Source organism: Zingiber officinale, chromosome 10B (assembly GCF_018446385.1).
Source record: "Zingiber officinale cultivar Zhangliang chromosome 10B, Zo_v1.1, whole genome shotgun sequence".
NCBI lineage: Eukaryota > Viridiplantae > Streptophyta > Magnoliopsida > Zingiberales > Zingiberaceae > Zingiber > Zingiber officinale.
This window is the reverse complement of record NC_056005.1, coordinates 69,740,498-69,767,344: the sequence shown is the minus strand read 5'-3', so window position 1 is coordinate 69,767,344 and position 26,847 is coordinate 69,740,498. Positions and strand designations below refer to the sequence as shown.

The window sequence follows — 26,847 nt, the reverse complement described above, 5'->3', positions numbered from 1 at the left end:
AGTGATGATGCTCATGTATTAGTATTAAACTTTAAGCACAGACAATTTCTAGTTGCTATCATATCCTTGCGAAAACATTAGGGGGCAAAATATTTACATGATGAAGCAATCAAAAGAACAAAGATATAGATCCTGTGAAGTAGGGGACCAATTCCTTCTTCTATTGGTAATAATAAAATCTCCAGGTACATACACTCTTCTTCCCCCTGAGTCTAGTCTTCTCAGCATTTGCATGAAGAGGAAGAATTAGGTCAAAGCAACATCAGAATTTAAGCCACCTTTTCTCTTTCTCCTTGTTGGCAACAGCACTGGAGGCCGCAGCATGAGCAGCCTCTACATGTGCCAGAGCCCTACGTGTTTCATTCAGTTTTCTCAAGGCTGCTTCATGCACTGCCTTATCCTTACAGTTGCGATCTACCATCTCTTTGAGCTTCTCAATCTTGATTCTCAACTCTTTTACTTCATCATCATAAGCTACCAATGAGCGTCTGTCCTGCCTGTTGGCAGATCGTTCGCCATCACCAGTACCCTTTTTACTTCTATTAGCAGAATCATCTACATGTTGTTGCCCTGCCAATTGGTTATTGATGAAGCTAAAAACATCTGGTCCTAGCTCCTCTTTGGTTTTGGCAACCCGGACAGCTTCTGCATACTGTCTTTCACGCTTTCTCTTGCCACCCCTGCTACGTTTCTTGCCCTGATCTAACCTTCTTTTGTCCTTATCATTAGCAAAAGCATGGTCAAGAGATTGTTTTGGTGGAAGAACTTTGACAGAGACTGGATCAAGTATTCCTTGGCCTGATGCACCAAGTCCCATCCCTTCCCGATAGCCCATGCTGGCCATCATCTTTGAAGCAATACCCCGTGTATGATGCTCCCATTTTGCAAACACAGGAATCTCAGTTTGAACTCCTCCCTGTAATGTTGTAGGATCCAAAAAGCCTAGACCTTGGTAGTCATTTCCACTGTCTGTATCCTCCTCTTCTTCACTTGAACCATAACCTTCAGAGCTGAAGTCATCGTCCTCATTATCATCACTCAATTCAGCATACTCTGATACAGAGAGAGAATCACTTGTCAGATTCAGAGAGCTCCCATCGTGTTGGAAAACAACTTGAGCTATCTTGAGTTCATCATCCCATGACTGGAGCTCAGCTTTTTGCCATAATCCAGAAATATTGACAGGGGCAGCCCAAATGCTGGATCCTACCATAGATTGATTCCATGAAGTTGGAATGTAGTTCTTCAGCGATGCAACTGGAATAACAAATCCTGCCAATCAGTTTATATTAGCATTAGATGGCCATCTTTGCTCTGACCCCTAGTATATCACAAAACAAACATAACATCCAGGTTTAGATTGTTGAACAATAAACTGATAAATTTGTCAGGATAACACATCACACCAAGTACCCATATATTCTAATCAAAAGCTATGGCAAGAATGAGGATATGAATCACATAATCCTTGAATAATAACATACCATGTGATAAGCGGCAGTTACTACCAAAGCGACATCTTTGCTGTAGGAAGAACTTGCACATCTGCACTTGGGTGGACTTGTATTAGTTAGTGACTTAGTGCTGCTAATCAGGAAGTAGTCTGAGGCTTCTAGTTATCACATATGTACAATAAGAAATACTGTGATAGAAAACTAAATTATGGAGGATAAGTTTACACCATTATTTGATACTTCCCTTAGAGTTGATTCCACTGATCACATTGAAGGCGACATTGCAAGTTGCAAGATATAAAGCCACCATAATAGTTGAAGATCCATTGAAAGTTTATTTCACTCTATGAAAGGTTCTGCATTCCTCTTATATGAAAGAATTTCAAGTCAACAGGACCTATATAATTCAGGACTTGAGCAGCATTATCCGGCACATGTAGGGATCTAGATGTCAAACACGTGATTATTTTTTCAAAGTGGGGCATGGAGAATCGGCAAAAAACTGATCTTTTAGTACACATGAAGTGGATGTCACATGAGACCCTTCTACCCATCCAATGAGACCTGAAACTTGAATCCAAACTTTGTTATTCAGACTTGCTGCTTCTCCCTCTTGTAGTTGTGTCGACACAATTCAATATGGGTACAAGTATCACAAACAAGTCCAACGAAGCAGACAGACTCATCCATTTCCTCAGGTGAATTGATGAGAGAAAGGACAACGGAGCATAAGAGAATAAAATATGAAGAAATGCAAGACGAAGCAAAGAGGAAGTGGAGGGGTTTAACTTGGTTGCAAAGAAAAGAGGAACTGGCGGAGTTTAACTTTGTTGCTGCAGCATGAAGGAACAAAGTGCTGAAGCTCTTCTTGCAAAGGACAGGATAGCATTAGCTTCTCAGCATCTGCATGGGAGGATGGTAACAGACTGACGAGGGGAGAGACATCAAAGGGTGGGAAAGTTGTAGCAGCAAAACTCTATTGTTCATAACATCAATGAACCCTAAAAATTCTTTCCACTGAACCAGACCAGTTTAGAACTGGTTCAGGTTTGGATCAGCTAATAAACACCTGATTCGGCCCTGGTTGATGTTCGAACTGAACCCAATTCAAGCCTAATCTTAAGCCTGGGGAATTCATAAACCCTCTAATTGGACCGAAAGAGAGAGTTCAGTTAGCTACAAATCAACCTCTACTAAATAACAAAATATTAAGCCTTAAATATGTAACCATATTAGTATGTTGTGTCTTCAGACATGAGTGTCCCCAACGCCCATAACCTATGTCCAAGATTTGGACTTTTTACTACCGAGTTGCGTACCCATTTTGGAAAAAAAAAACATGCATCAGGCATCAAGAAAAACAATCATATCAAATACCCATATTGAGTAACATAGAATCCAATAATCTATATTGTGATATTGGAGAGTCAATCCGAACGTGGAGAGGAAACTACAATTTTCTGTTTTCTTATTTTCTTTTCCTTTCCTTTTTTCTATATTGCTCTTCTATTTCCACTATTTTTTTTTTCGACAACCTTCTTGTTTTTTCAATTTTGAGAGTTTCTCTCTCTTATTTTGATTTTTTTCTTGCAGATGGAAGTGACTTAGAGTGATCCAAGGAGAGTAAGAAGCTGGATGAGGGTGGCACAATAGCTTAAGGATTTTACTCTTTTTTTTTAGTTGGTATTATGGGTCAGCCTCACGAAAGTTTCCGACCGCCCATCAGGATAAATCGAGAGATGCTCGTGGTGGCTTTCTCAGGCCTGCTACCCATTGGAGGAAAAAACTCCTGCAATTCACCACGTCTCGATCCTAAGATTCCTGTGATCCGCACTTTGCGGTCTAACTACTACATCATAGTCCCGAGAGCAAGGATTTTGCCAATTGACTCTTATACTAACTGATGCAACAATAAATTGAACTCTCATCTCATAAAAACATTTGGAAAAAATAAGCAAATGAGTACAAGTATCGACCATGAAGAAATTTTGATATAAATTTTAATCTAGAGTCTTAAAAGGAGATTTCTTTACTAACTAAAATTTGTCCAAACACAGCATGCTAACATCATTTTATAGTCCTACAATAAGCCTCATTTTTCATAAAATAATAACTCAACTTATTTCAACAAAGAACCTAATTGACTTTTTCTTAAAAAGTAAATAACTTTTAAAAACCTAAGAAAGATATTCTCTTCCCTACCAATTAGAAAATATAACATCTTAAAAAAATTTAAATGGCATAGACAACTTTGAAATTTTCAACAATTTTGAATAAAATTTGAAAATTTTGAATATGTTAATGAGCTATTCACGCCATTCTTCCCCGCCAAGGTGCAGCCATAGGAAAAATTATAACATGAATGCTTGAAAATGAAGGCAAGAATTGCAAATAAAATAAAAAAAGATGTTGATTAAAAATGGTCACGTAAGCCTTTACTAAAGTCCCTGCATTTTTCACTCGTTTACACAAGTTCAGGCATTAACATCACCACTAGATAGAATAATCCACAAGTAGAAAGAAAATCACAAAGTAACTCTACTGAAAAGGTGCTAATATGATAGGCCAGCCGAACACCGAGGATAAACTATTCTACATGGGAACTGCACAAACAAAATGGATGGGGAGAAATCAGTAACTCTGTAAAAAAAAAACCAATGCAACATTTGCACATTAAACAGATAAAATATATCATCTGAAACAGTGTTCTAAAACTCGCTCCTAGGCAACCACCTAGGCGCTCGGTGGTCGGCAATTGCACCTAAAAGGTGATGGGTGGCGGCCTAGGCGGTGCTAAGCATAGCGGAAATTTTGAATTTTTTTTTTTCATTTAAAGCCCTAAATTTTATTAGATTCATCAGCTCACACCGATTCCTCTCGCCTCCTCCGGAAGCATCTGCACGACGATTGATAAGTTATTCAATAATTTATTTTATGCAATAATTTTTTTTACCTCCCACGACACTTCCGGCGTTGCAGGACGTGTTCAGGGCCGCCAAATGCATCAGGGAACGCATCCATCACGGTTGGACATGACTCGCAAGCATTCAGTGCCACGATGTTTTTTTAAAAAAAATTATTTATTCTTTATTTAATTCAATAACTCCTCACTTAAATAGAATAATTCGAATAGACTTTTATACACCCTAATTAAATTATCCCAATAAACTATATAAAAAATATATGTAAAATTTAAATTTTTTAATAAATATTATTAATTAATTTATATTCTGATATTTTATATTTAAAATTAAAATATTCTAATAAATCATATTAATTCATATAAATCATATTTATATCATAATTTTATATTTAAAATTAAAAAAATCTAATAAATTTTATTAATTTATATAAATCACATTTATATTCTGATATAGTTTTTTTACTGATTTATATGAATATTTTTTTACATATTTATATTCTAAATTTATTCTTAAATCACTTTTTCAGTTATCATAATTATAATGGCAATTAATCCATCTTCAACGACATCCGTCACTCAACCTAAATATGAAATTCTTAGGAGAAAGTCAAATAACATTGGATGGGAGTATGAGATGTTGATTCATCCTAAGGACCTCGATAAAATTAAATGTAAGTTGTGTGAAAAAAACGATGTCGGGGAGTGTATAGGATCAAGGAGCACATAGAAAATATACCTGGAAATGTATTTGGTTGTGGAAAAGCATCTTAAGAAGATAAAAATAAATGCAAACAAATCATTTTAGAAGGGAGGAATAGAAAGAGGAATAAAATAATGGAAGAAGAAAGTTGTCAAGCAGAGATAACTATTTCTCCAGATAAAGAAGAACGTCTAGAAATTGAAAGAATAGATAGAATTAAAAAACTTCTTCCACTTGGCCCGAATAGATATGCATAGGTAATTGCTTGAGAAAATGTAGGTTCCAATGGGAGTAAAGTATTTCGCCAAAAAAATAAAAATGAAACTCTTTTCAAAAAAAGAACTCAACAAGTTCAACAATATGTTAGAAGATGGATTTATGAAAATGGAATCACATTCAATACCATTGATAATGATAGCTTCAAGCAACTAATGGAGGCATTGGGTCAATTTGGACCAGGATTCAAGCCTCCAACTCAATATTAGTTTAGGAAGCCACTGTTAAAAGTTGAAGTTGAAAGAACAAAGCAACTGCTAAAGAAACATGAAGAATGTGTAAAGAATGGGTGCTCGATCATGACAAATGCATGCAGTGATAGAAAAAAGAAGCATCTTAAATTTGTGTATTAATTGCAAGCAGGGATAAAGGAGGAGGGTTGCGGTAGGTTGTCAGCCAGCATCAAACTATGACAAATATTTCATGAATGAATCCATTAAACTATTGTGCTAATGCTAGGTTGTTCCCCGGAAGGAACGCGTTGCAGGGTCCGACTGTAACGTCTCGACAAGGACCGCTACATCTCCAGAACTCGGGTGTAGTGATAAATATACAAGAGTTCGCGTTATAGGGTCCGACTGTAACATCTCAACAAGGACCGCTATATCTCCATGAGAACTTGGGTGTAGTGTTAAATAGGCAAGAGTTCTCACACCATAGGTTAGATAAGAACAAATATGATAGGAAAACTAATAATCTAAGATTTGGAACATGGAACATAGGAACTCTCACTGGTAAATCAATGGAGGTAGTAGATATGATGATTAGGAGAAAAATTAATATTTTATGTGTACAATAGACAAAATGGACAGGTGAGAAGGCAAAGATGATAGAGAACTCGGGTTTTAAGTTATGGTACACTGGAAAGATTAAAACAAGAAATGGAGTGGGTATTATTGTAGATAGTTTGTTAAAGGATGAAGTTGTAAGAGTAGTTAGAAAAGGGGATAGAATTATAACCCTTAAGATAATAGTGGGGAAAGAAACTATGAACATAATTAGCGTATATGCACCACAAGTAGGATTAGATGAAGGACTTAGATGAAATATTACAAAATATTCCACCAAATGAAAGGATTTTAATAGGAGATGATCTAAATGGGCATGTCGGAGTGAAAAATGAGGAATATGAGAGAGTACGGAATGAGGAAGGGAAAACTATATTAGATTTTGCGATAGCATATGACCTTATATTAGCTAATACGTTTTTTAAGAAAAGAGAAGAACACTTAGTCACATTCAAAAGTGGGAATAATAAATCGCAAATTAACTTTCTTATGGTTAGGAAGAAGGATAGAAAGATTTGTAGATTGCAAAGTCATCCCTGAGAAAGCTTAACTACCCAACATAGGGTAGTAGTGTTGGATATACGCCTCAAACATAGTATCAATAGAAAGAAAATATATACAATTCCAAGAATTAAGTGGTGGAAGTTAAAGGATGGGAAGCAACATATATTTAAAGAGAAGGTAGAAATACAAACATTAGGTGAAATATACGATGACTCTAATATAACATGGGATAAGATGGTATCAAAGTTGAAAATAGTAGCTAAGAGTGTCCTCGGTGAGTCAAAGGCATGCACCATTAAGTAAAGAATCTTGGTGGTGGAATGAGAAAGTACAAGAGAAAGTGAAGGAAAACGAATAGCTTATAAGGAATTATATTGTAAGAACGAGGAAAATTTAAAAAAGTATACAATAGCTAGAAAGAAGCTAAGAAAGTGGTGAGTAAAACTAAGAATGAAACTTTTGAATACTTATATCGACAGTTTGATAAAAATGAAGGGGAAAGGGTCATCTATAAAATAGCTAAAGCATGAGTGAGGAAAACAAAGGATCTTATCAAATAAGATACGTTAAAGATGAATCCAATAGAGAATTAGTGAATGATGAGGAAATAAAAGAGCAATAAAAGGAGTATTTTCATCAACTTTTGAATGAAGGTTTAGGAGACCAACTTAACTTAGGTAATTTAAGTTAAATGAGCATCAAAATTTAAATTTTTATCGTAGTCAAATTGAAGTAAATAAACAAATGAGAAGCAAAATGGAAAAGCGGTTGGACGATATTTGATAGAGGTATGGAAGTGCTTAGGAAACAAGGTATTGAATGACTTATAAAATTATTTAACATGAAAACAAAAAAATACTCGATCAATGGAGGATAAGTACTCTAGTTTCCTTATATAAGAATAAGGGAGGCGTACAAAATTGTGCAAACATAGGGGTATTAAACTAATGAGTCATATGAAATTTGAAAAAAGTAATAGAAAAAGATTAAGGAGACCATGATGACTGAAAATCAATTTGGGTTCATACCTGGAAGGTCGACAATAGAACTATACATCTTTTAGACAATTAATTGAAAAATATCTAGAGCAAAAACAAGATCTACATATGATATTCATTGACTTAGAAAAGCGTATGATAGAGTCTCAAGAGAAATTATATGAAGAATTTTAGAAAAGAGAGGTGTTAGCGTAACATATATTGAACTAATTAAGGATATGTACGAGAATATAACGACCAGAGTAAAAACTTCATGCAAAATAACTGAAGCATTTCCAATAAAGATAAAGTTACATCAAGGATCAGCCTTAGTCCCTATCTTTTTATCCTAATTATGGACGGACTCACTACACACATTCAAGACACGGTAACGTGATACATGTTGTTTGCAAATGATATTGTTTTGGTATATAAACAAATGAAAGAGTAAATGCTAAACTAAAATTTGGACGGAAAACACTAGAAGGGAAAGGTTTTAGACTTAGTAGAATAAAGACCGAATATATGAAATTTAAGTTTAGCAATATTAAATGTAACGAGACAATTGTTAAGATAGGAGATAATGAGTTATCCAGAAATGAGAGATTTAAATATTTAGGATCATTTTTACAAAATGATGGAGGGATTGAGAGAGATGTCTTACATAGAATACAAGCAGGATGAGTGAAATGGAGGGGAGCGTCGAGTGTTTTATGTGACCGTAAAATACCTCTTAAACTTAAAGGTAAGTTCTATAAAATCGTAGTTAGACCTGCTATGTTATATGGAGCTGAATGTTGGGTTATGACTCGAGCACATAGCAGAAGATGAGAGTTGCAGAGATGAGGATGTTAAGGTGGATGTGTGGACATACGAGGATGGACAGAATAAGAAATGAGAGCATTAGAGAGAAAGTAGGAGTTGCATCTATTGAGGAAAAACTCCGAAAGACACGTTTAAGATGGTATGGACATGTACTTAGACGACTAATAAATGCTCCAGTTAGGCGATGTGAAACTATGATAAACATGCATATAAAACGAGGAAGAGGAAGATCAAAAAAGACTTGGTTAGCAACAATAAAACAAGATAAAATTTATTTAAATATAGATGATGATATAATAGGAGATAGAGCTCAATGGCGTAAAAGGATTCATACAGCCGACCTCACCTAGTGGGAAAAGGCTTGGTTGTTGTTGTTGTTGTAATTGCAAGCAAGGTACTACATTTTTAGAGTTTATAAGAGTCTTCAGACGAGACACATACAACTGAACTTATTTTTGAGTATGTTGACAAGTGTGTTGAACAAGTAAGAGTTCAGAATATTATTCAAATTGTAGCAGACAATGCCACCAATAATATGGTTGTAGCTAATTGATGAGAGAAAAGCGACCTGGGATCTTTTGGAATTCATGTGCAACTCACAATGTCAATCTCATGTTTGAAAGTATTGGCAAGTTTCCACGATATAAAAAAGTTACTGAGCAAGCCAAGTCTTTTACCATTTTCATTCATGCTCACCATAAGACTTTGTCATCGATGAAAAGTTTCACAAAGAAGAGAGACATAGTCTGGCTAGGAGTTACCAGATTTGCATCAAATTTTTTCACATTGCAAAGTTTAATTAAAACAAAATCTAGTTTAAGGGCCATGTTTACAATTGATACGTGGGAGAAATGTAAATGGTCAAAAACAAACAAAGAGAAATTAGCTTACTCTACCGTGATGAACATGAGTTTTTGGAATGGTGGGATATTTTGTTTGGAAATATTTGCTTATTTGATAAGAGTTCTTTGATTGGTAGATAGAGATAAAAAGTCATCCATGAGGTTTTTATATGGGGAACTTCTTCCAGCCAAAGAAGATATTAAGGTGGCCCTAAACAACATGGAATCAAATTATCAGCCTATCATAGTGATTATTGAGTCAAAAATAAAGGATAGACTTGATACATCATTGCATACCACTGCATTTTGGTTGAATCCCTATGTTTACTATAAAGATAGTTCTATTGCTTTTTATGAGGAAGTCGTGACGGAGATTTTTGAATGCATGAAAATTTTGTATGCAAACGAGTTAGATCTAATACAATAATTAACAAGGAATATGCAAAATACAGAGACAAGACTGAGTTATTTGGAAAAACTTTGGCAGCAAAAGTATGTGAAAAAAATGATGATACATTTGATTCATGTGCATAGTGGAGTACATATGGTGCTCATACACCCAACTTGCTAAGAGTGGCATTAGGATACTTTCATTAACTACAAGTTCATCTAGGTATGAAAGAAATTGGACTGCATTCGAAGGCGTAAGCTTTAAACTTTAAGTCTTTAATTAAAGTAAAGTATTAGTTTCATGTTACCGACTATAATAGTTACTCTTTTTTTTTTCAAGATTCATACAAAGAAGAGAAATAGGTTGGATGTCTACAAGTTAAACAATCTAGTATTTATCCAATTTAATGCTAGATTGTTGAACAAACAAAAAAGAAAAAAAATAAAAAAATGTTGATATGCTTCTTGCAAAAGATGCTTGAAATGCACAAGGCTGGATCGTGGATGGTGAGGAAGATGATAAAGTTGAACTAAGTTTCGGGTTCACATGACAAATGGTTGATGAAGCAAGTGGAGAAGATGAAAATCTACAACCCGAAGAAGCTCTAGAGTGAGAAAACTTCATGAGGATGATTTTGCATCCGAAGAAGAAGAGGAGGATCACAATGATGATATTGAGTTTGTGTCCGATGAAGAACAAGTTGTTGAAAATTATGGAGAATAAGAAGTAGAATAAATATGTGATATTTGGTTGTGTAATTTTGAATTTATTTTAAATTTGATGTTATTGTGTTGGAGTATATGATTTATTATATAATTTATGTTGATACCGTGAAATCCGTCTAGTGATGCCTAGTCCCCGCGTAGGCGGCCTAGGCGCTAGTCTAGCGCCTGACTAGCGCTTAGTGAATTTTAGAACCTTGGTCTAAAATAAACTATCCATGCAACACAAATATCGCACAAGTTCTTATGGAAATATGTCATAAATGTTTGATGAGAATCCTTGTTGGTCAAAGTGGAGGATATCTACCAAATTTAAATGTTTCAACTCATCATCAAACAAATCCTAAACGTTAATTAGTCCCATAAAAGTGAAAAAAATGTAATGCCAACGTTTTGTACCTATAATTTATGTTGCATGGCTACATACAAACCTTGGAATGCAAGTGTCACGTGGTCTGGCTATTATTTGTAACTTAAAGAATAGCAAATAAAGCAAAGTGCTAAGCAAAAACAGGTAGAGAATTCAGACTACTCCATCATTAACGGAAGACAAGAAAAATCAGTCTAGTAAAAAAAGAAGAAGAAAGGAAAAGAAGTTGTACACACCATCATGTTTTCAGATGTAGGGATAAGGAATGAAATTCTTGCTGACTTAGCACCTTCTAGTCCAACTATCTGACCATTATACCAGCGTCCATCCATGTGCCGAAATCGACATTTTGACCCCAAAGAATAGGTTTCAGGTTCAAGTGGTTCTGGTTTACCCTCTCTAGAATCCAAAGACTCTATTTTGACATCCACATCTGCTGATCCAGCTTCTTGGCCAAAAAATATCAAATCAGCTTCTCTCAATAAACGTGACCTTTTCAAGTTAAGTAGACCCTCCTCTGCATCCTTGATTGCAATGAGAAGCTCTCCATGAACCTTAAGGAAAATAAACAACTAAATTAGTTAATAGCGAGACAAGAAGTTTATTCCTCACAATTTTAACTATTTGAGAAACAGACTTTCAATGGCTAACTAATCAGGAGTCCAATTCCAGACATTCAGCTTTCAGACTTCAAGAACAGTTCATCATACAATTTTACACAGAATATTTGAAGCAACTAAACCGCTAAGAAAGATGGTGCCCAATAAAGACAATGTACATCATGCACACAGCACAAACACTTACCCAAAGAAGAGAAAAGATTGTAATGAAGGTAAATATAAAATAAAAGGTAAATTACAGAATTAGCACTTTAATTTTATTCAAATACCTGATAAGTATTTAAACAAGAAACATATTCAATTTTTTTAAGGCGGAATAAGCCTCGTGATTTATCCCCCCCAAAAAAAAAAAAAATATAAATCCGCTATATTAACGACCCCCTAGTGGCCCATGGACATGAAGCGTGATAAATGCAAATACACAAACGTTAGGCGTATGGTGGATAAATCCAAGATCATTAGCTCCTGAGAATCAACCATGACTATTATGCTAAAGATGTCATGCGTCCACCGTCTGCGCTATCCCCTTTCAAAGTGTATCGATAGGTGACGGCTCCACCTTTTGCCACCAAAAAAATATAATCTTTGAAAAATGAAAAAAAAAAATACTTCCATGGAAAACAAGGAGAAACTTGATAGAAAATTTTACGGAAACTAGAGGGTGCCTATCACCGTGTTGATGAAAATTGTATCTCACTCAATGGCAAACAACAATAAAAAGTTATTTTAAAATAAAAACCAAATTGGGAGGCACCTGCTCCTCCCTCCACCTCCATGGCCCCTTCCACACTTCAACCCCTCTTCTTCCATCCACTCCAATGGATCAATCCTCGTATCTTTCCTACCTTATCCATCCCCCATCCACTACCACCCCTTTTCTCTCATAATGACATCCACATTAACATCCCAACTTCCACTCAAACCCTCTACCTCGACCCCCAACCTCCTCTACATTTGTGCTCCTTCCTTGATTTTGCCTCTACCTCTATAATATGGTGCCTGCATGTGAATCCCACCCTCTACCGATTTTGAGTAAGCTACAAGACTTCTAGCTTCTTATAGATCCTTGAGGAAATGCCAACATGCCACTTGCATGAAAATGAACCAGTTGCAACTTTGGTGAAACCCATGGCAACAGCCTTGAACCAAAGCCCATTCAGTGGTGTCTTCAAAGTCTACTGGCCAGTATAGATGAAGTCCATGATCATGGAGAGGTAGGCAATCAGACAAAACTTTGACTTTAGAAGAAGTAGCACTTGATGATTGTTCTGGTTCGCAGCGGCAGAAATCCACCCTGGCATAAAGAACGATGACATTGAAGCCTTTTCTTAGATTTCCTTCCGTGGCACGGCAATTTGTAACAAACATTAAAGAGCTCTCCGATTCCCAGTCCGATGCCTAAGTCAGCATGGTGTTTTGATAATAGAGGGAAAAAGGTAAATGCAAAAGATAGAGTTAGAGAGCGAGAGAGAGCCCCATCTTGCAGAGCATGTACACCTTTTATAAATGTGAGATCCCAATAGAGATCATGGGGAGGTGGAGAAGAAATCGTGGGGGAGGAGATCATGGAGGAGTGGGGCTCATGCCCCATGTCTTTTTGTGTCTGATTGAATTGACTAAGCAATTTGATAGCTCGGCAAGTCAAATGGACTCAGAAGGTCAGATATTGTCATGTAACCCCTAGGCTAACCAAATTCTGAAGCATGCCACCTAGGATCCTGTTGACTGGGTCAAGGGCTCGCCACATGGACCCTTACTTACCTCCGCATTATAAGCATCTCCCTCAAGTCTAGTCGAAGGAGAGTGTAGGCCGACTGACGAGACAAATATTCTATTCAACAACCGTCCAGATCCATGTGACTGAGCACCTCAAGTTAGAGCTGAAAGGGAGTACCACAACATATATTCAAAAATGAAATGCATATGATAAGACCTGGTGTGAAGACAATGAGTTGAAGTCTGTCGAGGCTAAGGAGAAAAATCAAATCATGATTGAGTCCTAGTTGGGAGAATAAGTGGCCACTACGTCCCTGACAAAGGAAATGAGCAATCCATGACTATGTTCGAGTCGGGAAAGACATCACGACTCCCGAGTACCCGTGGAGTCGGAGAGAGAATAACTCTATCCACGACTATATACGAATCGAGAGAGAATAGTGAGCTCGGTCGCACGACTTTTGAGTACCAATGAAATCGGAGAGAATAGCTCAATCTATGACTATGTTCAAATCATAGTTGTCAATCGCGCGTAGCGTCCTGTAGCGCAAAGGGCGCACGTGGCTATAGCGCATAGCGAATAGCGCAGCGAGGGTTATTTGAAAGTATAGCGCCACAAGTATATAAATATATAATATATAGTATATAGTAACATCAATTCAATAGTTCATACTTAAATAACAAATATATAGGTTCAACTGTTCAAGGCATATAAAACCTCAATTCTAAAAATAAAAAAAAACATAATCTAAAATTCATCTTCATCTTCAACTTCTTCATCAAGATCGAGACCATCTTCTTCATTTGGAATTGCATAACGCTCGGCATCATTCTCCTCTTCACTTTCTTCATCAAAATCGAATTCATCCTCTTCATCTACAAGATCAAGGGTAGTAGATGTTCCTATCGGCCTTTTCCCTCTAGACTTAGATGTGGACGCCTTCAAACTTCCTGTAGGTGCAGATGTGGTCATCTTTGCGACTTGCGTAGATGTAGGGGTCGCTTTCGAGGCCCCTTTGGATTTTCTCAATGTATAAGGAGCTTCATTTACTCCAACAGCATCTGCAACATCTAGCCAAGTCAAATCATCACCATCATGAACAAAGTCAAGCTCTTCATCCTCCAGTCTCCCTACCAACCATTCATTTCCATCATCTACTTCACTCAATATGATAGGATCGATGGTATCACGACTATCGTATCTACGCCTCAAAGCTCTGTTGTACTTAATGAACACCAAATCATTCAGGCGTTTTTGCTCCAATCTATTCCTTTTCTTGGAATGAAGCTGCGCACGAGACATGAGAACGAATTCTTAAAATTTCACAGTAATAAAAAATAAAAAGTGTAATACTATAAAGGCTTACATGTTCAAACACACTCCAATTGCGCTCACAACCAGAAGAGCTACAAGTGAGACTGAGTATCTTCTGGGCAAGTCTTTGCAACTTTGGTGTCGAAGCTCCATACGAGTTTCACCATGCAGCTAGTTAATAACAATAGTTATATACTTATATTAGTATTTCTCATTGAATTTATTTCAAAAAAAAGGAGTAAATATATTTTCATACCTGGTGATACAACCTTTCTCATTTGGATTGCAATTTGCTTTCCAAAAAGACCTTCGGCTTGTTTGTATTTTAACAACTCTGTATGTATTGTTCCCTCTAACTTGGGATCATCAATCAACCTACTGATTGAATTGTACAACCCCATAACTAGTTCTTCATCTTGTTCTATCTCAGAATTTGAGTAAAAGAACTCGGGGTTCAAGAAATAACCCGCTGCATGCAAATCTTGATGGAGCTGCAACTGCCACCTATGGTCAATCATCTCAAAAACATCTTTGTACCTATCCTCATTATTACCAAAGGCTTTTGCTATTTTCTCCTTAGCCCTATCCATTGCCTCATATATATAACCCATGGCAGGCTTCTTCTCCCCATCCACCAACCGAAGTACCTCCAATAATGGGCCACCAACTTTCATAGCATAAATGATGGAATTCCAAAATGAAGGCATCAATATAATTTTCTGCGCTTGCTTACCAGTCTATTCCTTCGCAAATTTGCTTTTACTCCAATTTTATGAAGTAAACATCTTTCTCAAATTTTGCTTATGCTGCTGAAAGCTTCTCATAGTCAAGAAAGCAGTGGCAAAATGAGTTTTAGCTGGCCTTATAAGGTCTCTTTGGCCGGTGAACTCTCTCATCATGTTCAACAACATAGTTCGGTTGTAAATATATCCGTTAACAATGATTGCCCGCTCAAGCGCCCTCTTCAAATCCGGCATTTTGAATATGTCCTCAAACATCAAATCCAAACAATGTGCCGCACACGGGGTCCAATACAAATTTGGATATTTATCCATCAACTTCTTTCCTGTAAAGAACAAGAGCATAATAAATTAGTTAATCAAACTAATTTATGAAATTGAAAAGATGATGTAAGTTAGTATATTAGATTTTCGCACCAGCAAAAACATTATTCGATGCACTGTCGGTGACCACTTGAACAATATTATGCACCCCAACTTTTTGCACAAACTTGTCAAGCAACTCAAACATCTTCTCACCAGTATGAGAGTAGCTAGATGCATCAACTAATTCAATAAACATGCTGCCTTTTGGGGTATTCACTAAGAAATTGATAAGTGATCTCCCCTTTCTATCTCTCCACCCATCAGCCATTAAAGTACAACCATTCTTCGCCATCTCTTCTTTATTCTGTTTCAAAATCAGCATTGTATGGTTGATCTCTTCTTTCAAAAGAGGTTCTCTCACCTCATGATAACTAGGTGGTTTCATCCAAGGACCATATTGTCCAATTGCTTCAATCATTGGCTTGAAACTATCATATTTGACCGCATTGAATGCGATTCCAGAATCATACATCCACCTTGCAAATTTTTGAGCTGCATCAGAACTGAGTTTTTTTTTAACTTCATTAAATTGGGGTCCTTTGCCACCTTGATTCTTGGCTTCTAGCTTAAAGAAAGCATTTATAGGTCCCAATTGTCGAGGTTTTTTGGGCTGTAATATTGACGAGTTGGCCGAGGAAGAAATAGATGTCGACCTCTTTATACTAGAGGGATCCTTGTGTGAGTCAATATCATCTCCTTGCTCTTCTGTTATGTCAAAAATATCATCAAAGTGAGGTATGGAATCCATGACAGTTTTTTGGGCTAACTTTTCTTCAAAGTGATCTTTCATTTCTTGCTTAACTATTGCTGGGACTTTTGGACAAAGTTTTGTATTTTTAAATCCTCCAACAAGATGTTGTTTGAGCCTTGTTATCCCACCCTTTGTAACTTTTTGGCAAAAGTTGTATATTATTCCATCAACAATCTTGTCTGGGTTGACCATCCTCCCATAATTCCATCCAATATCTTTTTTTTTTATATCTTCTTGTAAGTTTTCCATCTTTTAAACTCTGAAAAATAAAGAAAAAACAAAACTTTAATCAATGTTTCTAGAATCCAGAAACATTTATTTCAAGATGTGCACACTCATTCATCAAACAGGTGTAGATAGAGAGGAATTGGATGTGTTTATTACCTTGTAATATTCAGAAATGAAGCACACAACCAGTAGGAGGAGAAGGTTGCGTAGACTGGAAGAAGCAGGAGAGCAAGGCGAGGCGAGGCAGAGACCAGAGGAGAAGCAGTCGTCCCTTGCGCAGGTTTCTTAGGAGAGCAGCGAGATTGGGAGAAGTAGCCGTCCCTTGCGCAGACCAGAGGAGAAGCGCAGGTTTCTTAGGAGAGCAGCGAGATCAGGAGAAGCAACCGTCCCTTGCGCAGACCAGAGGAGAAGCGCAGGTTTCTTAGGAGAGCAGCGAGATCAGGAGAAGCAACCGTCCCTTGCGCAGACCAGAGGAGAAGCGCGGGAGAGCAGCGAGATCAGGAGAAGCAGTCGTTCGACCCTTGCACAGATTCAGCGACCCAGTTTTAAAAAAAAAATCGGTAGGGTTTCTTAGGAGGTTTGAGAGCAGATCCAGGTTTTTTAAAAAATGGACCTAAAAAAATTATGTAATGGGCCTTTAAAAAATAAGCCTAAAAAAATTAGGCAAATGGGTTAAAAAATTAAATCTGTGCTACATTTTGCAATAGCCCTGCTACGGGCGCTATTGCCATCCTCGCTATAGCGAGGATAGCGCCAATAGCGATCGCTATCGTCAAGATCGTTGCGCGTAGCCCCTCATCGCCCCAGGCCGTCGCCTCGCCTCGCTATTCGCTATAGCGAGGGTTATTGGGGCTATTGACAACTATGGTTCGAATCGGGAGAGAACAGTAAGCTTGATCTCACAACTCCAGAGTACTTGTAGAGTAGGAAAAAGAATAACTTGATTCTCGACTATGTCCGAGTCGGGAGAGAATAGGTCAATCCGCAACTATATCCAAGTCGGGAGAAAAATAGTATGATCTCACAAATCCCGAGTACCCATGGAGTCGGATACTACCACATAACTCCTGTGCTGACCAAGTCCTAAATCATACACCCAGGATCCCTGTTGACTGGGGTCAAGGGCTTGCCAACCTTCACCTCCGTATCAATGACAATGTTGTTCATGTCTCTAGTGTAGAACTAGAAGACATGAGTCATAATAATTGAGAAGGTAGTTGGACACAAGGCATCATCCAAACAATATGAGTTAGGTGGGTAAGGAGGTCATTGAATCATTGATGATTGTTAGTCGGTACAAGAAGCAAATGAGTTGTGGGTGTTGTGGAATGATATATTTTCATATTATATATTAATTAGGTATTTAGAGTTATGTTCATGCACTTTTGGTGTAATTTTCCTAAATATAAATGAATAACACTAAAAATGCATAAATAAGTTGTTTTAAAATACATAATGTTCTTGTTTAAAATACATAACGGACTACAACACTAAGACATAAGTGTGTCTAATTCTAATAAAAAGGATTGTTGGTTTATCGAGGATGAGTGCATTCAGCAAGGAGAAACAAAAACAACAACCAAGCTTTATCCCACTAAGTGGGGTCAATTATAAACAAAAAAAAAGAATGATTCTTGCAAATTGTCCTAAGTAAATCATAGACAGTGTACACAATCATAATTCATTAACCAATGAACACTAATCTTCCATTGCATCATCATCTCAAGGGCATACAATATTATAACATAGATAGTTGGCAAAGTCCAAATAGTGGCAAAAACAAGTACAAGAATGAGAACATGTTATTGAGACGAAATAATACTAACAAATAATAACATTTGATTAATGAGTTCGCATAATTCCCAAAAATAATCCCATAGTAACCGAGAAGATGAATTCTAGAAAGAATCTATTCCAGGTTATACCAAGAAATTCATACACGCCTTATTTATTTTTGTTCCAAATTATCACCTAAGAAGTTTACTCTTCCTAACATTAAAATAGGAAGCAGGGAGAAACTAGAACATGATTCCGCATACAGAATCGCATTTCCTAATAATCCAAATCGACATTTTTAGACTCTAAGAGATAGAGAGTAAAAGATACATTGTGAAGCAAGAAAGACCCTTTTTCCAGGGTCGAGTACGTACCGATAGAAGCTCCGGATTGGAAGGGTCAGCAGCGAGGGCTTCGTCGAGTGCTGCCAGAGACTCCTTCTGCTCCTCCACCTGCAGCTCCAACTGCTGCTCGATGGACGCCTCGTCGTCGCCGCTTTCCCTCGCCATCGATGGAGAGGAAAGGAGAGAGAGGAGAAGAGAATGGAGGGTGAGCGAGCGTGAATGGTCGCGAGGGTTTCGATCAGAAGAGCCGACCGGTTCGAGAGCGGCGGTCGAGAGCTCTCGTGGTCTTAAATAAGATCTTGAGCTAAATGAACATGACATCTCAACCGTCCAACACGTTTTTGATGGTACGCCATTAGATCTCGCACCGACCATTGTAACAAGCCACCAAGGTATCTAACTCCATGGTTTACAAGTAATGATTCTCTAAAATATTTTTAATAATTTATTTATTTATATTTTTATTATAGATCGGTCATATTATATTATTTTAAATAAATGATATTATCTTTTACTTCAATAACTCTCAAAATATTAAATTAGGAGCACCTTCAATAATTAAAATTCTAAATGAATTTTTTTCAGGATTTCAATATGTCAGATCAATAATATGAAAGTTCATTGAAATATTTTCAATGATTAAAACTCTAAATGAACTTTTTTATGATTCAATTCATAACATGAGTTGTATGACTTCATGCATATTACATCAAATTTGACATAAAAAAACAGATTTATATTTTCACTATTATTTTTAAACTATAAACCTCAAATCTCATCACTACAATAGTTCAAAATTTTTTATTCAACTTTTTTGATTTTATAAACCTCTCATAAATTTTACATTGAAGATATCCTAATGATAAATTTTTAAGAATTAGATCAATCACATTCAAAATTAATCAATCTAAAATATAAATATTTGAAGTATCAAAAAAATATCAAACTCAAGCCCACAGTACAGTAGCGCGGTAAGGTGTTTGATGGATTTTCATAATATTATAAATCAAAATCCAACTAAGATAAGGATAAATTTTATAATAGATTTTTGACAATGGACCGTGAGCACTTTTAATAAATTATTCGATGAATAAATTAAGGAAGAGCTTTTCACCTTCAAAATTAATTGGGTTGGATATCGAGAAAAATATCATCAAACTCGAACTCTAAAACAAAAAAAAGACTGAACTTCACACAATTTGTTTTTAAGAAACATAAATATAAACATCACAGAAAATGTTTATAATTTGTTAATAGATTAATTAATCTAACCATATATATATATATATATATATATATATATATATATATATATATATATATATATTTTTTTTTTTTTTTTTTTGAGAAACATCCATTATTATAGTCAAGATTCTCTAGATCATAATCCTTTATTTGCTCTTGGACCAGAGATTACTAATAGATGGGATCACATGGATCATACTTATATAATAGGTGGGGTCCATGAGATCCTACCTATGAATGAAGTGGTCCATCCTCTAAATTATACTTTATGGTTCAGAGGATCTAATCTCTCCATTATTATGGTTTGAGTCAGTTCAGATCCTCTAATTCACAAAATATTGACAAGAGGATGAGCCACTCTCTACTATTGGTAAAGAGTGATGACCCCACGTGTAAAATAAGTGGGAGTCATCATTCTCCACCAATAATAAAGAGTGATCCATCATTTGATCTGTGTTTTACAGATAAGAGGATCCGTGCTAGTTTGAGTTAAAGGTACTTTTAAAAAATATATATTAAAATAATATTTATATATTTTTTATGTTAAAAATATTCCTATTTGAGTGTCAAAGTGCTTCAGCTTAATTAAAATTATTACATATAAAATATTTTTATATCAAAAATATTTATCGTCAAAATTTTTTCAACTTGTTAAAATTATTGCAATTATTATGACACAATTGTGAAAACACTATACAACTATTGTAGTTTGCTTTTAGAGGATAAGCTTAGAATGAGCATTAGAAGCAAATTGATTCCAACCATTTCTTTCCTCTAATTCCATACTCTATCACTGATTAGTCAGTCCTTTAAAGCAATTTGATTAGCAATTCAACCTTGACAAAGGGTTAATAACACCAACAGTAGAACGCTCGGATTGAAGGAAAACATCCTTGGATGCAACTATCACGCTATTTTTAGGTAGGAGTGTTTTCACTTAGAGAGAAACCTTATCATAATGACATTAGATTTGAATCAAGTTTAAGATTTCTAGTATCTCGGATACTTGTAGCTGAAGTAGGAAGTTCTAGATCATTGGTTGAGTTTAATCAAAGGTAATAGATGTTAAGTTGACAAAATGACTAGTTTAGAGCTCCATAGTTATTAGAAGGGCTATCTTGAAGTTTTGTGTTTATTTTTAGGCTTTAGAGAAATGGACCAAAATAAAAAAAAAAGTATATAAACACACTTGCTATAGAAGTGTGTCGACCAACATTTTAGCATTGGTCGACTAAAGTACCATTCTAGCTAACTTGCAACAATCAAATTCCAAACATTTGTCAAATAAAGTTCAATCTCCATTGATACTATTTATTATTGGTCAAAGAAAGCTGACTGATGCGGATAGGTATTAAGGGCAGAGGAATGATTAATGGAGAGGAGGAGGGGTATTTTGATCAATTTACTATAACAACCCTTTTTAGGCCACTGTTCACAGCGTAAGAAAGCTCTCTTCGTTTTCTCTCCACCGCCGCCAACAGAAAAAAGTTCGGGCTCCCTTTCCGACACTGTCGCTGGAGCTGATGCCGGCCACCCCCACTTCTCCTCCTCTCCCTCTCCTCACTGTGCCGCTCCCTCTCTCTCGCCGCCACCCTCACAACGCCGCGCGATAGCCACTCCTTCCTCCTCCTCGCGACAGCCACTTCTTCCCTCTTCTCCTCGCGACGCCGGCCAGACCTTCGGGCACGCTGTTTCCGCATCGCACAACGCCTCCTTGGTCCACGCTGCCTCCACCAGGTAGCCCGCCACCGCCCGTTTCCTCTGCTCTCTCTCCCGTCTCCGATGACCATCATCAAGCACGAGAGGCTACCGTCCGATGCTGGCTGCCACCTCCCTCGCCTTACCTCACGCCAGAGTTGCCTCTCTTGTCCCCTCTTTATCATTGGAGACACACCATAGCCCAAGCACCGTATGTGCAGCCCCGTCGGTCAACGGCAACGCCGACTCCTCCTCTTCTCCCTACTCACGCGCCTTGCCGCGGGCTCTCTCGCCTTCGCCACTTTGCTCTTCGCCGGCCCTCGCCGCGGCTCATCTTGGCCTCCTCGTGAGGCCGCCACGAGCAGTAGCCGAGTCCCATCGTCGCAGACGGTTTCCGTGTTGCAGTCATTCCCCATCGTCGTAGACGGGGGCCCGGTTGGCATTGGCGTACATTTCCGAGGTCGATCCGGTATCCGACCCATGTTGGTGAGTGTCTTCAGCAATATTCTGGCCATCGAGTCATTGTTGTGTTCTGGCCTTCAAGCCGCAATTGTGTTTTGGACTGTGTGATTTGTGTTTTACCTCCTTGCCGCCATTTTGTCATGGCCTGGGTGCCACTATTATTTACCGGCTTGCGTGCCGAAGTTGTGTCCCGACCTGCGTGCTGAAGTCGTGTCCGGCCTACGTGCTGAAGTCGTGTCCTGGCCTGTGTGCCGAAGTCGTGTCCCAGCCTGTGTGCCGAAGTCGTGTCCCGGCCTGTGTGCCGAAGTCGTGTCCCGGCCTGCATGCCGAAGTCGTGTCCCGATCTGCGTGCCGAAGTCGTGTCCCGGCCTGCGTGCTAATCTTGTTTCCCGGTCTGTGCTGATTTCGTGTCCCGGCCTGTGTGCCGCTAGTACCTCCCGACCTGCGTGTCGGTGTCTTATCCCGGGTTGCATGGCGCCTTACAATGTTGTGTTGCATTCAACTCCTCACCGTCAAATCTAGCCTGATCAGAGACATCTACTCTTTTGGGTCGCGATAAGTCGAGTCGCGTCCCATCCGAGGGCGCCCCCCTGGGCCAGGGTACGTTCTCCGTTCATGTTTTATGCATGTTTCATTATTTTATGGTTTAGTCTTGTACTCATATATTCGTCGGATCTGCCTCGAGTATCGGGGTACCGGGGGCCGGGTCAACCCGGTCGCTGGCTGCAGGTAGAGTTGACCAGAGGACTGTTGAGGACTTGGTCAACACGGGAGTCATCTCGGCACACCCCCCTTCGGGACATTGTGACTTCGTCAACATTTCATCCACCTCACCCGACGGTCCATCCGACTCAGCTTCCGGACGGGATCACGGGATCAACTGAGTCAGATGGACCGTCGGGTGAGGTGGATGAAATGTTGACAAAGTCGCGATGTCCCGGAGGGGGAGGTGTGCCGAGATGGCTCCTGTGTTGACCAAGTCTCAACAGTCCTCTGGTCAACTCTACCTGCAGCCAGCGACCGGGTTGACCCGGCCCCGGTACCCCGATACTCGAGGCAGATCCGATGAATATATGAGTACAAGACTATGTTGGTGCAATATCCCTCAGGTCAAGGTTGACCTGGGTAACCAAGCTGAGTCTTGGTTTGGGTTTAGATGTTTGACAATAAGATATTGATTGAAGAAGAGTCAAGTAGGTCAAGGTTGACCGGATACTTGACTGGGAAGTCCTAACTGGGATGTTAGGCAAAATGAAAGACCTAGTGAGTGAAGCTAGGCAGTATGAAAGTCCTGGTGAGTGAAGCCAGGCAAAATGGAAGTCCTGGTAAGTGAAGCCAGGCAGAAGAAAAGTCCTGGTGAGTGAAGCCAGGCAGAAGAAAAGTCCTGGTGAGTGAAGCCAGGCAGAAGAAAAGTCCTGGTGAGTGAATCCAGGCAGAAGGAAGTCCTAGTGAGTGAAGCTAGGCAGATGGAAATCCTGGTGAGTGAAGCCAGGTGAAAGTCCTAGTGAGTGAAGCTAGGCAGATAGAAAACCCTAGTGAGTGAAGCTAGGTGAAAGTCCTGGTGAGTGAAGCCAGGTGAAAGCCCTAGTGAGTGAAGCTAGGCAGATGGAAAACCCTGGTGAGTGAAGCTAGGTGAAAATCCAGATGGATCGAGGATGATCGGACATCCGGTCTTGTGGAGTCCAAGTAGGTCAAAGGATTGACTGGATACTTGGCATGAAAGAAAAGTCCAAGTAGGTCAAAGGGATTGACCGGATACTTGGCACAGAGAAAAGTCCAAGTGGGTCAAAGGGATTGACCGGACACTTGGTAAGGGAGTCCTAGCAGGTCAAAGGAGTGACTAGATGCTAGGCATGACATACCAACAGGTCAAGGTTGACCGGATGTTGGTTTGGGAGGTTTGGGACTTGGTTTTGGACAAAATCAAGTCTTTGGATCGATCGATGGATCGATCCGGCCTCGAATCGATCCGTGGATCGATCGAGAGGTCGGTCGGATCGATCCGTGGATCGATCAGAGGTCCCAATCGATCGATGGATCGATTGGGGGTTCCCAGCAAGCGCTGGATCGATCCGTGGATCGATCCAGGCACGTTTCCAGAGCACAGAGGCCCTCTAGATCGATCCGTGGATCGATCCAAAGCCTCCCCGATCGATTGGGAACATTCGAATCGATCGGGATCCGACCGTTAGCATCGTTTATAGCTGCAGGCGTTCGATGGCTGCGGTAGCTCTTCTCCGATTCACTCCAGATTACTCGCCAGCTCCTCCACAGCGCTCTCAAAGATCAGATCGCCAGTTCTTGAAGGATCTTGGAAGCTTTCCAAGTCAAGAGGCGGATCAAAGGCAAGAAGAGAAGCTAGGGTTTATACTCATTGTAAGCTTGTAAGCTTGTATTTCTTGTATCCTTTCCCTCTCTTCTTGTATAGAGTCTTGTAGGGCTTCTCCGCCCTCGGTAGTTACCGAAAAGGAGTGTTTTCATAGTGGAGGGTGTGTGCGTGGTGTGGATCCTTGGATTAGTCACCTCTTGTGAGGTGGATACCAAGTAAACCAACCGTGTTAGCGTTGTTGCATTTGTTTCTGTATTTTCCGCTGCATATTCTTGAAGAAACAAGCAACGCCAAGCAACGAGCACGCGACGAGCTATTCACCCCCCCTCTAGCTACTTTTGGTCCTAACAAGTGGTATCGGAGCAAGGCTTCACCTGAATCACCGCCGGAAGGGGCAAACATATCAAGAAAAGCTAGAGGGTGAAGAAGTTGGAGCAAATTCTTCAAGTTCAAGATTCTATCAAGCTCAACTTCAAGATGCAATTCCAAGATGGACTTGGATTTGACACAAGGGTGGCTCCACCATATTCATCTACAAGCTTCGATTCTTGGAAATCAAGAATCGAAAATTTTCTTATGATGGAGATAGAGCAATGGTTTGCTCTCATGGAAGGTTTTGAAGCTCCCACAAATTCCAAGGGCAAAGTACTCAAAAGGAGCAAGTGGAGCAAAGACCAAATCCAAAGATGTGAGGCCAATGACAAAGTGACCAAGCTTTTGGTCAATTTATTGCCAAGCAACATCTTGGAACAAATTGGAGAGTTTGAAGATGCCAAGGAGCTTTGGAGCAAATTGGCAAGAATTCATGAGATCCCCTCCACTGTACAAGAGCAAGAAGTATCCAGAGAGGGTGACTTTTTGGAGCAAGACCAAGAGGAGGGCTCCGAGGTTGAGATATGCTCAACCTCCGAAGAAGAGGAGATCCAAGAAGCTTCATCCTCAAGGGAATGCAACGAAGGGAACAAGGAGGGAGCATACTCCTTGTTTCATATTCAAGATGATGAAGCCTCCACCTCTAGGATTGAGGGGGAGCAATTTTTGGTGACGCCGGATCAAGAAGAAGGAGAAGCTTCTACATCCGGGTCAAGTGAAGAAGAAGAAGATGGTGCCACCTCCGAAATTCAAGAAATATCAAATGGAGGAGCAAGTGCCATCCCTATACAAGAAGGTATAAATGTTTCAATTAAAAATAAAAATCATATAATATGTTTTGAGTGTAGGGAACATGGGCACTATAAGAGCAAGTGTCCCAACTTGGCCAAGAAGAAGGGCCAAGTGGCACAAAAGGGCAAGGAGAAGCCCAAGGAGACCATCCCCGAAATAAAAAGGAGCAAGGAGCACATTGTGTGTTTTTCTTGCAACCAAAAAGGGCATTACCGAAGTCAATGCCCCAAGGGGAAGAAGATGGTCAAGGCTCAAGGAGGCATTAGTCAAGGGGGAGCCTCCAAGGTAAAGAAGAAGGTAACATTTATTGAGCCTACCCCTTTACATTATGGTAAACAGCATGATAGTTCTAACTTTTATCATTTTAATGCAATTTACCATAAGAATAGAAAGCATGAGGGCTTTAAGGAAAAGCATGTGGCCCTACATGCCAAAACTACTATCCCTAAGGCTAGGAATGTAGGTAAAAACCTAGGCGATAACTCTAAGGATGTAAGATACAAGCCTAGAAACAAAAATGCTCATGGATCAAATACTAAGGACTTAGCGAGAGAAAATCAAGTCTTGAGCTCAAGACTTGATAAAATGGAGAAGACCCTAAAAAGGATGGAAAATATCCTATTAGGGCAAAATGAGCATAACCTAGGTTTAGGGGTACAAAAGCCATCCAATGGCCATAGAGGTTTGGGATACAAACCAAAGGCTAAGAAGGATGTGCCCTCTTACCATAGAGTTCCATATAGTTATGGGACAAACCCTAGGTCTAGTGGTCAAGCCAAAAATATTAAGGAAGTCATCCCTAAGAGTATTTTAGCAATAAATGTGACTAAGGCTTCTAAGAAGTCTAAGAAAGTTACAAACAAGGTCACAAGAGAGGCTATCTCTAGAGTTGACCTAGAAAATGTGACCAAGGCTTCTAAGAAGCCCAACAAGGTCACTAGGAAGGTATCTAGGGAAGTTATCCCTAGTGAGTACCTAGAGCATCCAAGGAGCACCAATAGGTGTTGGGTTCCTAGGAGCATCTTCTCTACCCCATAGATGGGTTAGAGAGTGTCAACTCCGATTAGAAGGGTAGTTAACCCAACTTTGAGGAAATTGACACTCAAGGAGCATTTTCAAGGTTTTAGTTAACCTTTGAAAATGAAATGGAATTATTGATTACTCCTTAAAAGAGTAAAATGTGCCAAATGGTGAAAAATTGTTTTTATCTTAAAATGGCACAAATTGGGAAAACCATAAGAACTATCAAGTTGGGATTTTGGTATGTTCTTAGGCAATTTAAGGCAATCCGGGCCTTAAATTTAAAAGTGCTACTCTTGAG

At 38.9% G+C, this 26,847-nt stretch overlaps 1 protein-coding gene across 6 annotated transcripts; it reads right to left on the bottom strand.

The window, feature by feature from the left end:
- Window positions 1-213: 213 nt before the first annotated feature.
- On the bottom strand, window positions 214-18,882 carry LOC122030321 (zinc finger CCCH domain-containing protein 18-like). 6 transcript variants are annotated; one of them, XR_006125394.1, is made up of 6 exons: window positions 18,659-18,876; window positions 16,665-17,028; window positions 15,581-16,539; window positions 14,680-15,489; window positions 14,476-14,594; window positions 11,188-11,326 (listed from the first exon to the last, which is right to left on the bottom strand). XR_006125394.1 is itself a non-coding variant. In XM_042589525.1 (5 exons), the coding sequence occupies exons 3-4, from the start codon at window positions 16,527-16,529 to the stop codon at window positions 15,194-15,196; spliced, it is 1,245 nt and encodes a 414-aa protein (XP_042445459.1). In that variant the 5' UTR covers window positions 16,530-16,539; window positions 16,665-17,028; window positions 18,659-18,876; the 3' UTR covers window positions 11,195-11,326; window positions 15,157-15,193. The 6 variants fall into 6 exon arrangements, 2 of the variants coding, with proteins under 2 accessions (XP_042445458.1, XP_042445459.1); XR_006125393.1 differs by lacking the exon at window positions 11,188-11,326 and adding an exon at window positions 13,775-14,396; XR_006125396.1 differs by lacking the exon at window positions 14,476-14,594 and having other exon boundaries at window positions 11,190-11,326.
- Window positions 18,883-26,847: the final 7,965 nt, after the last annotated feature.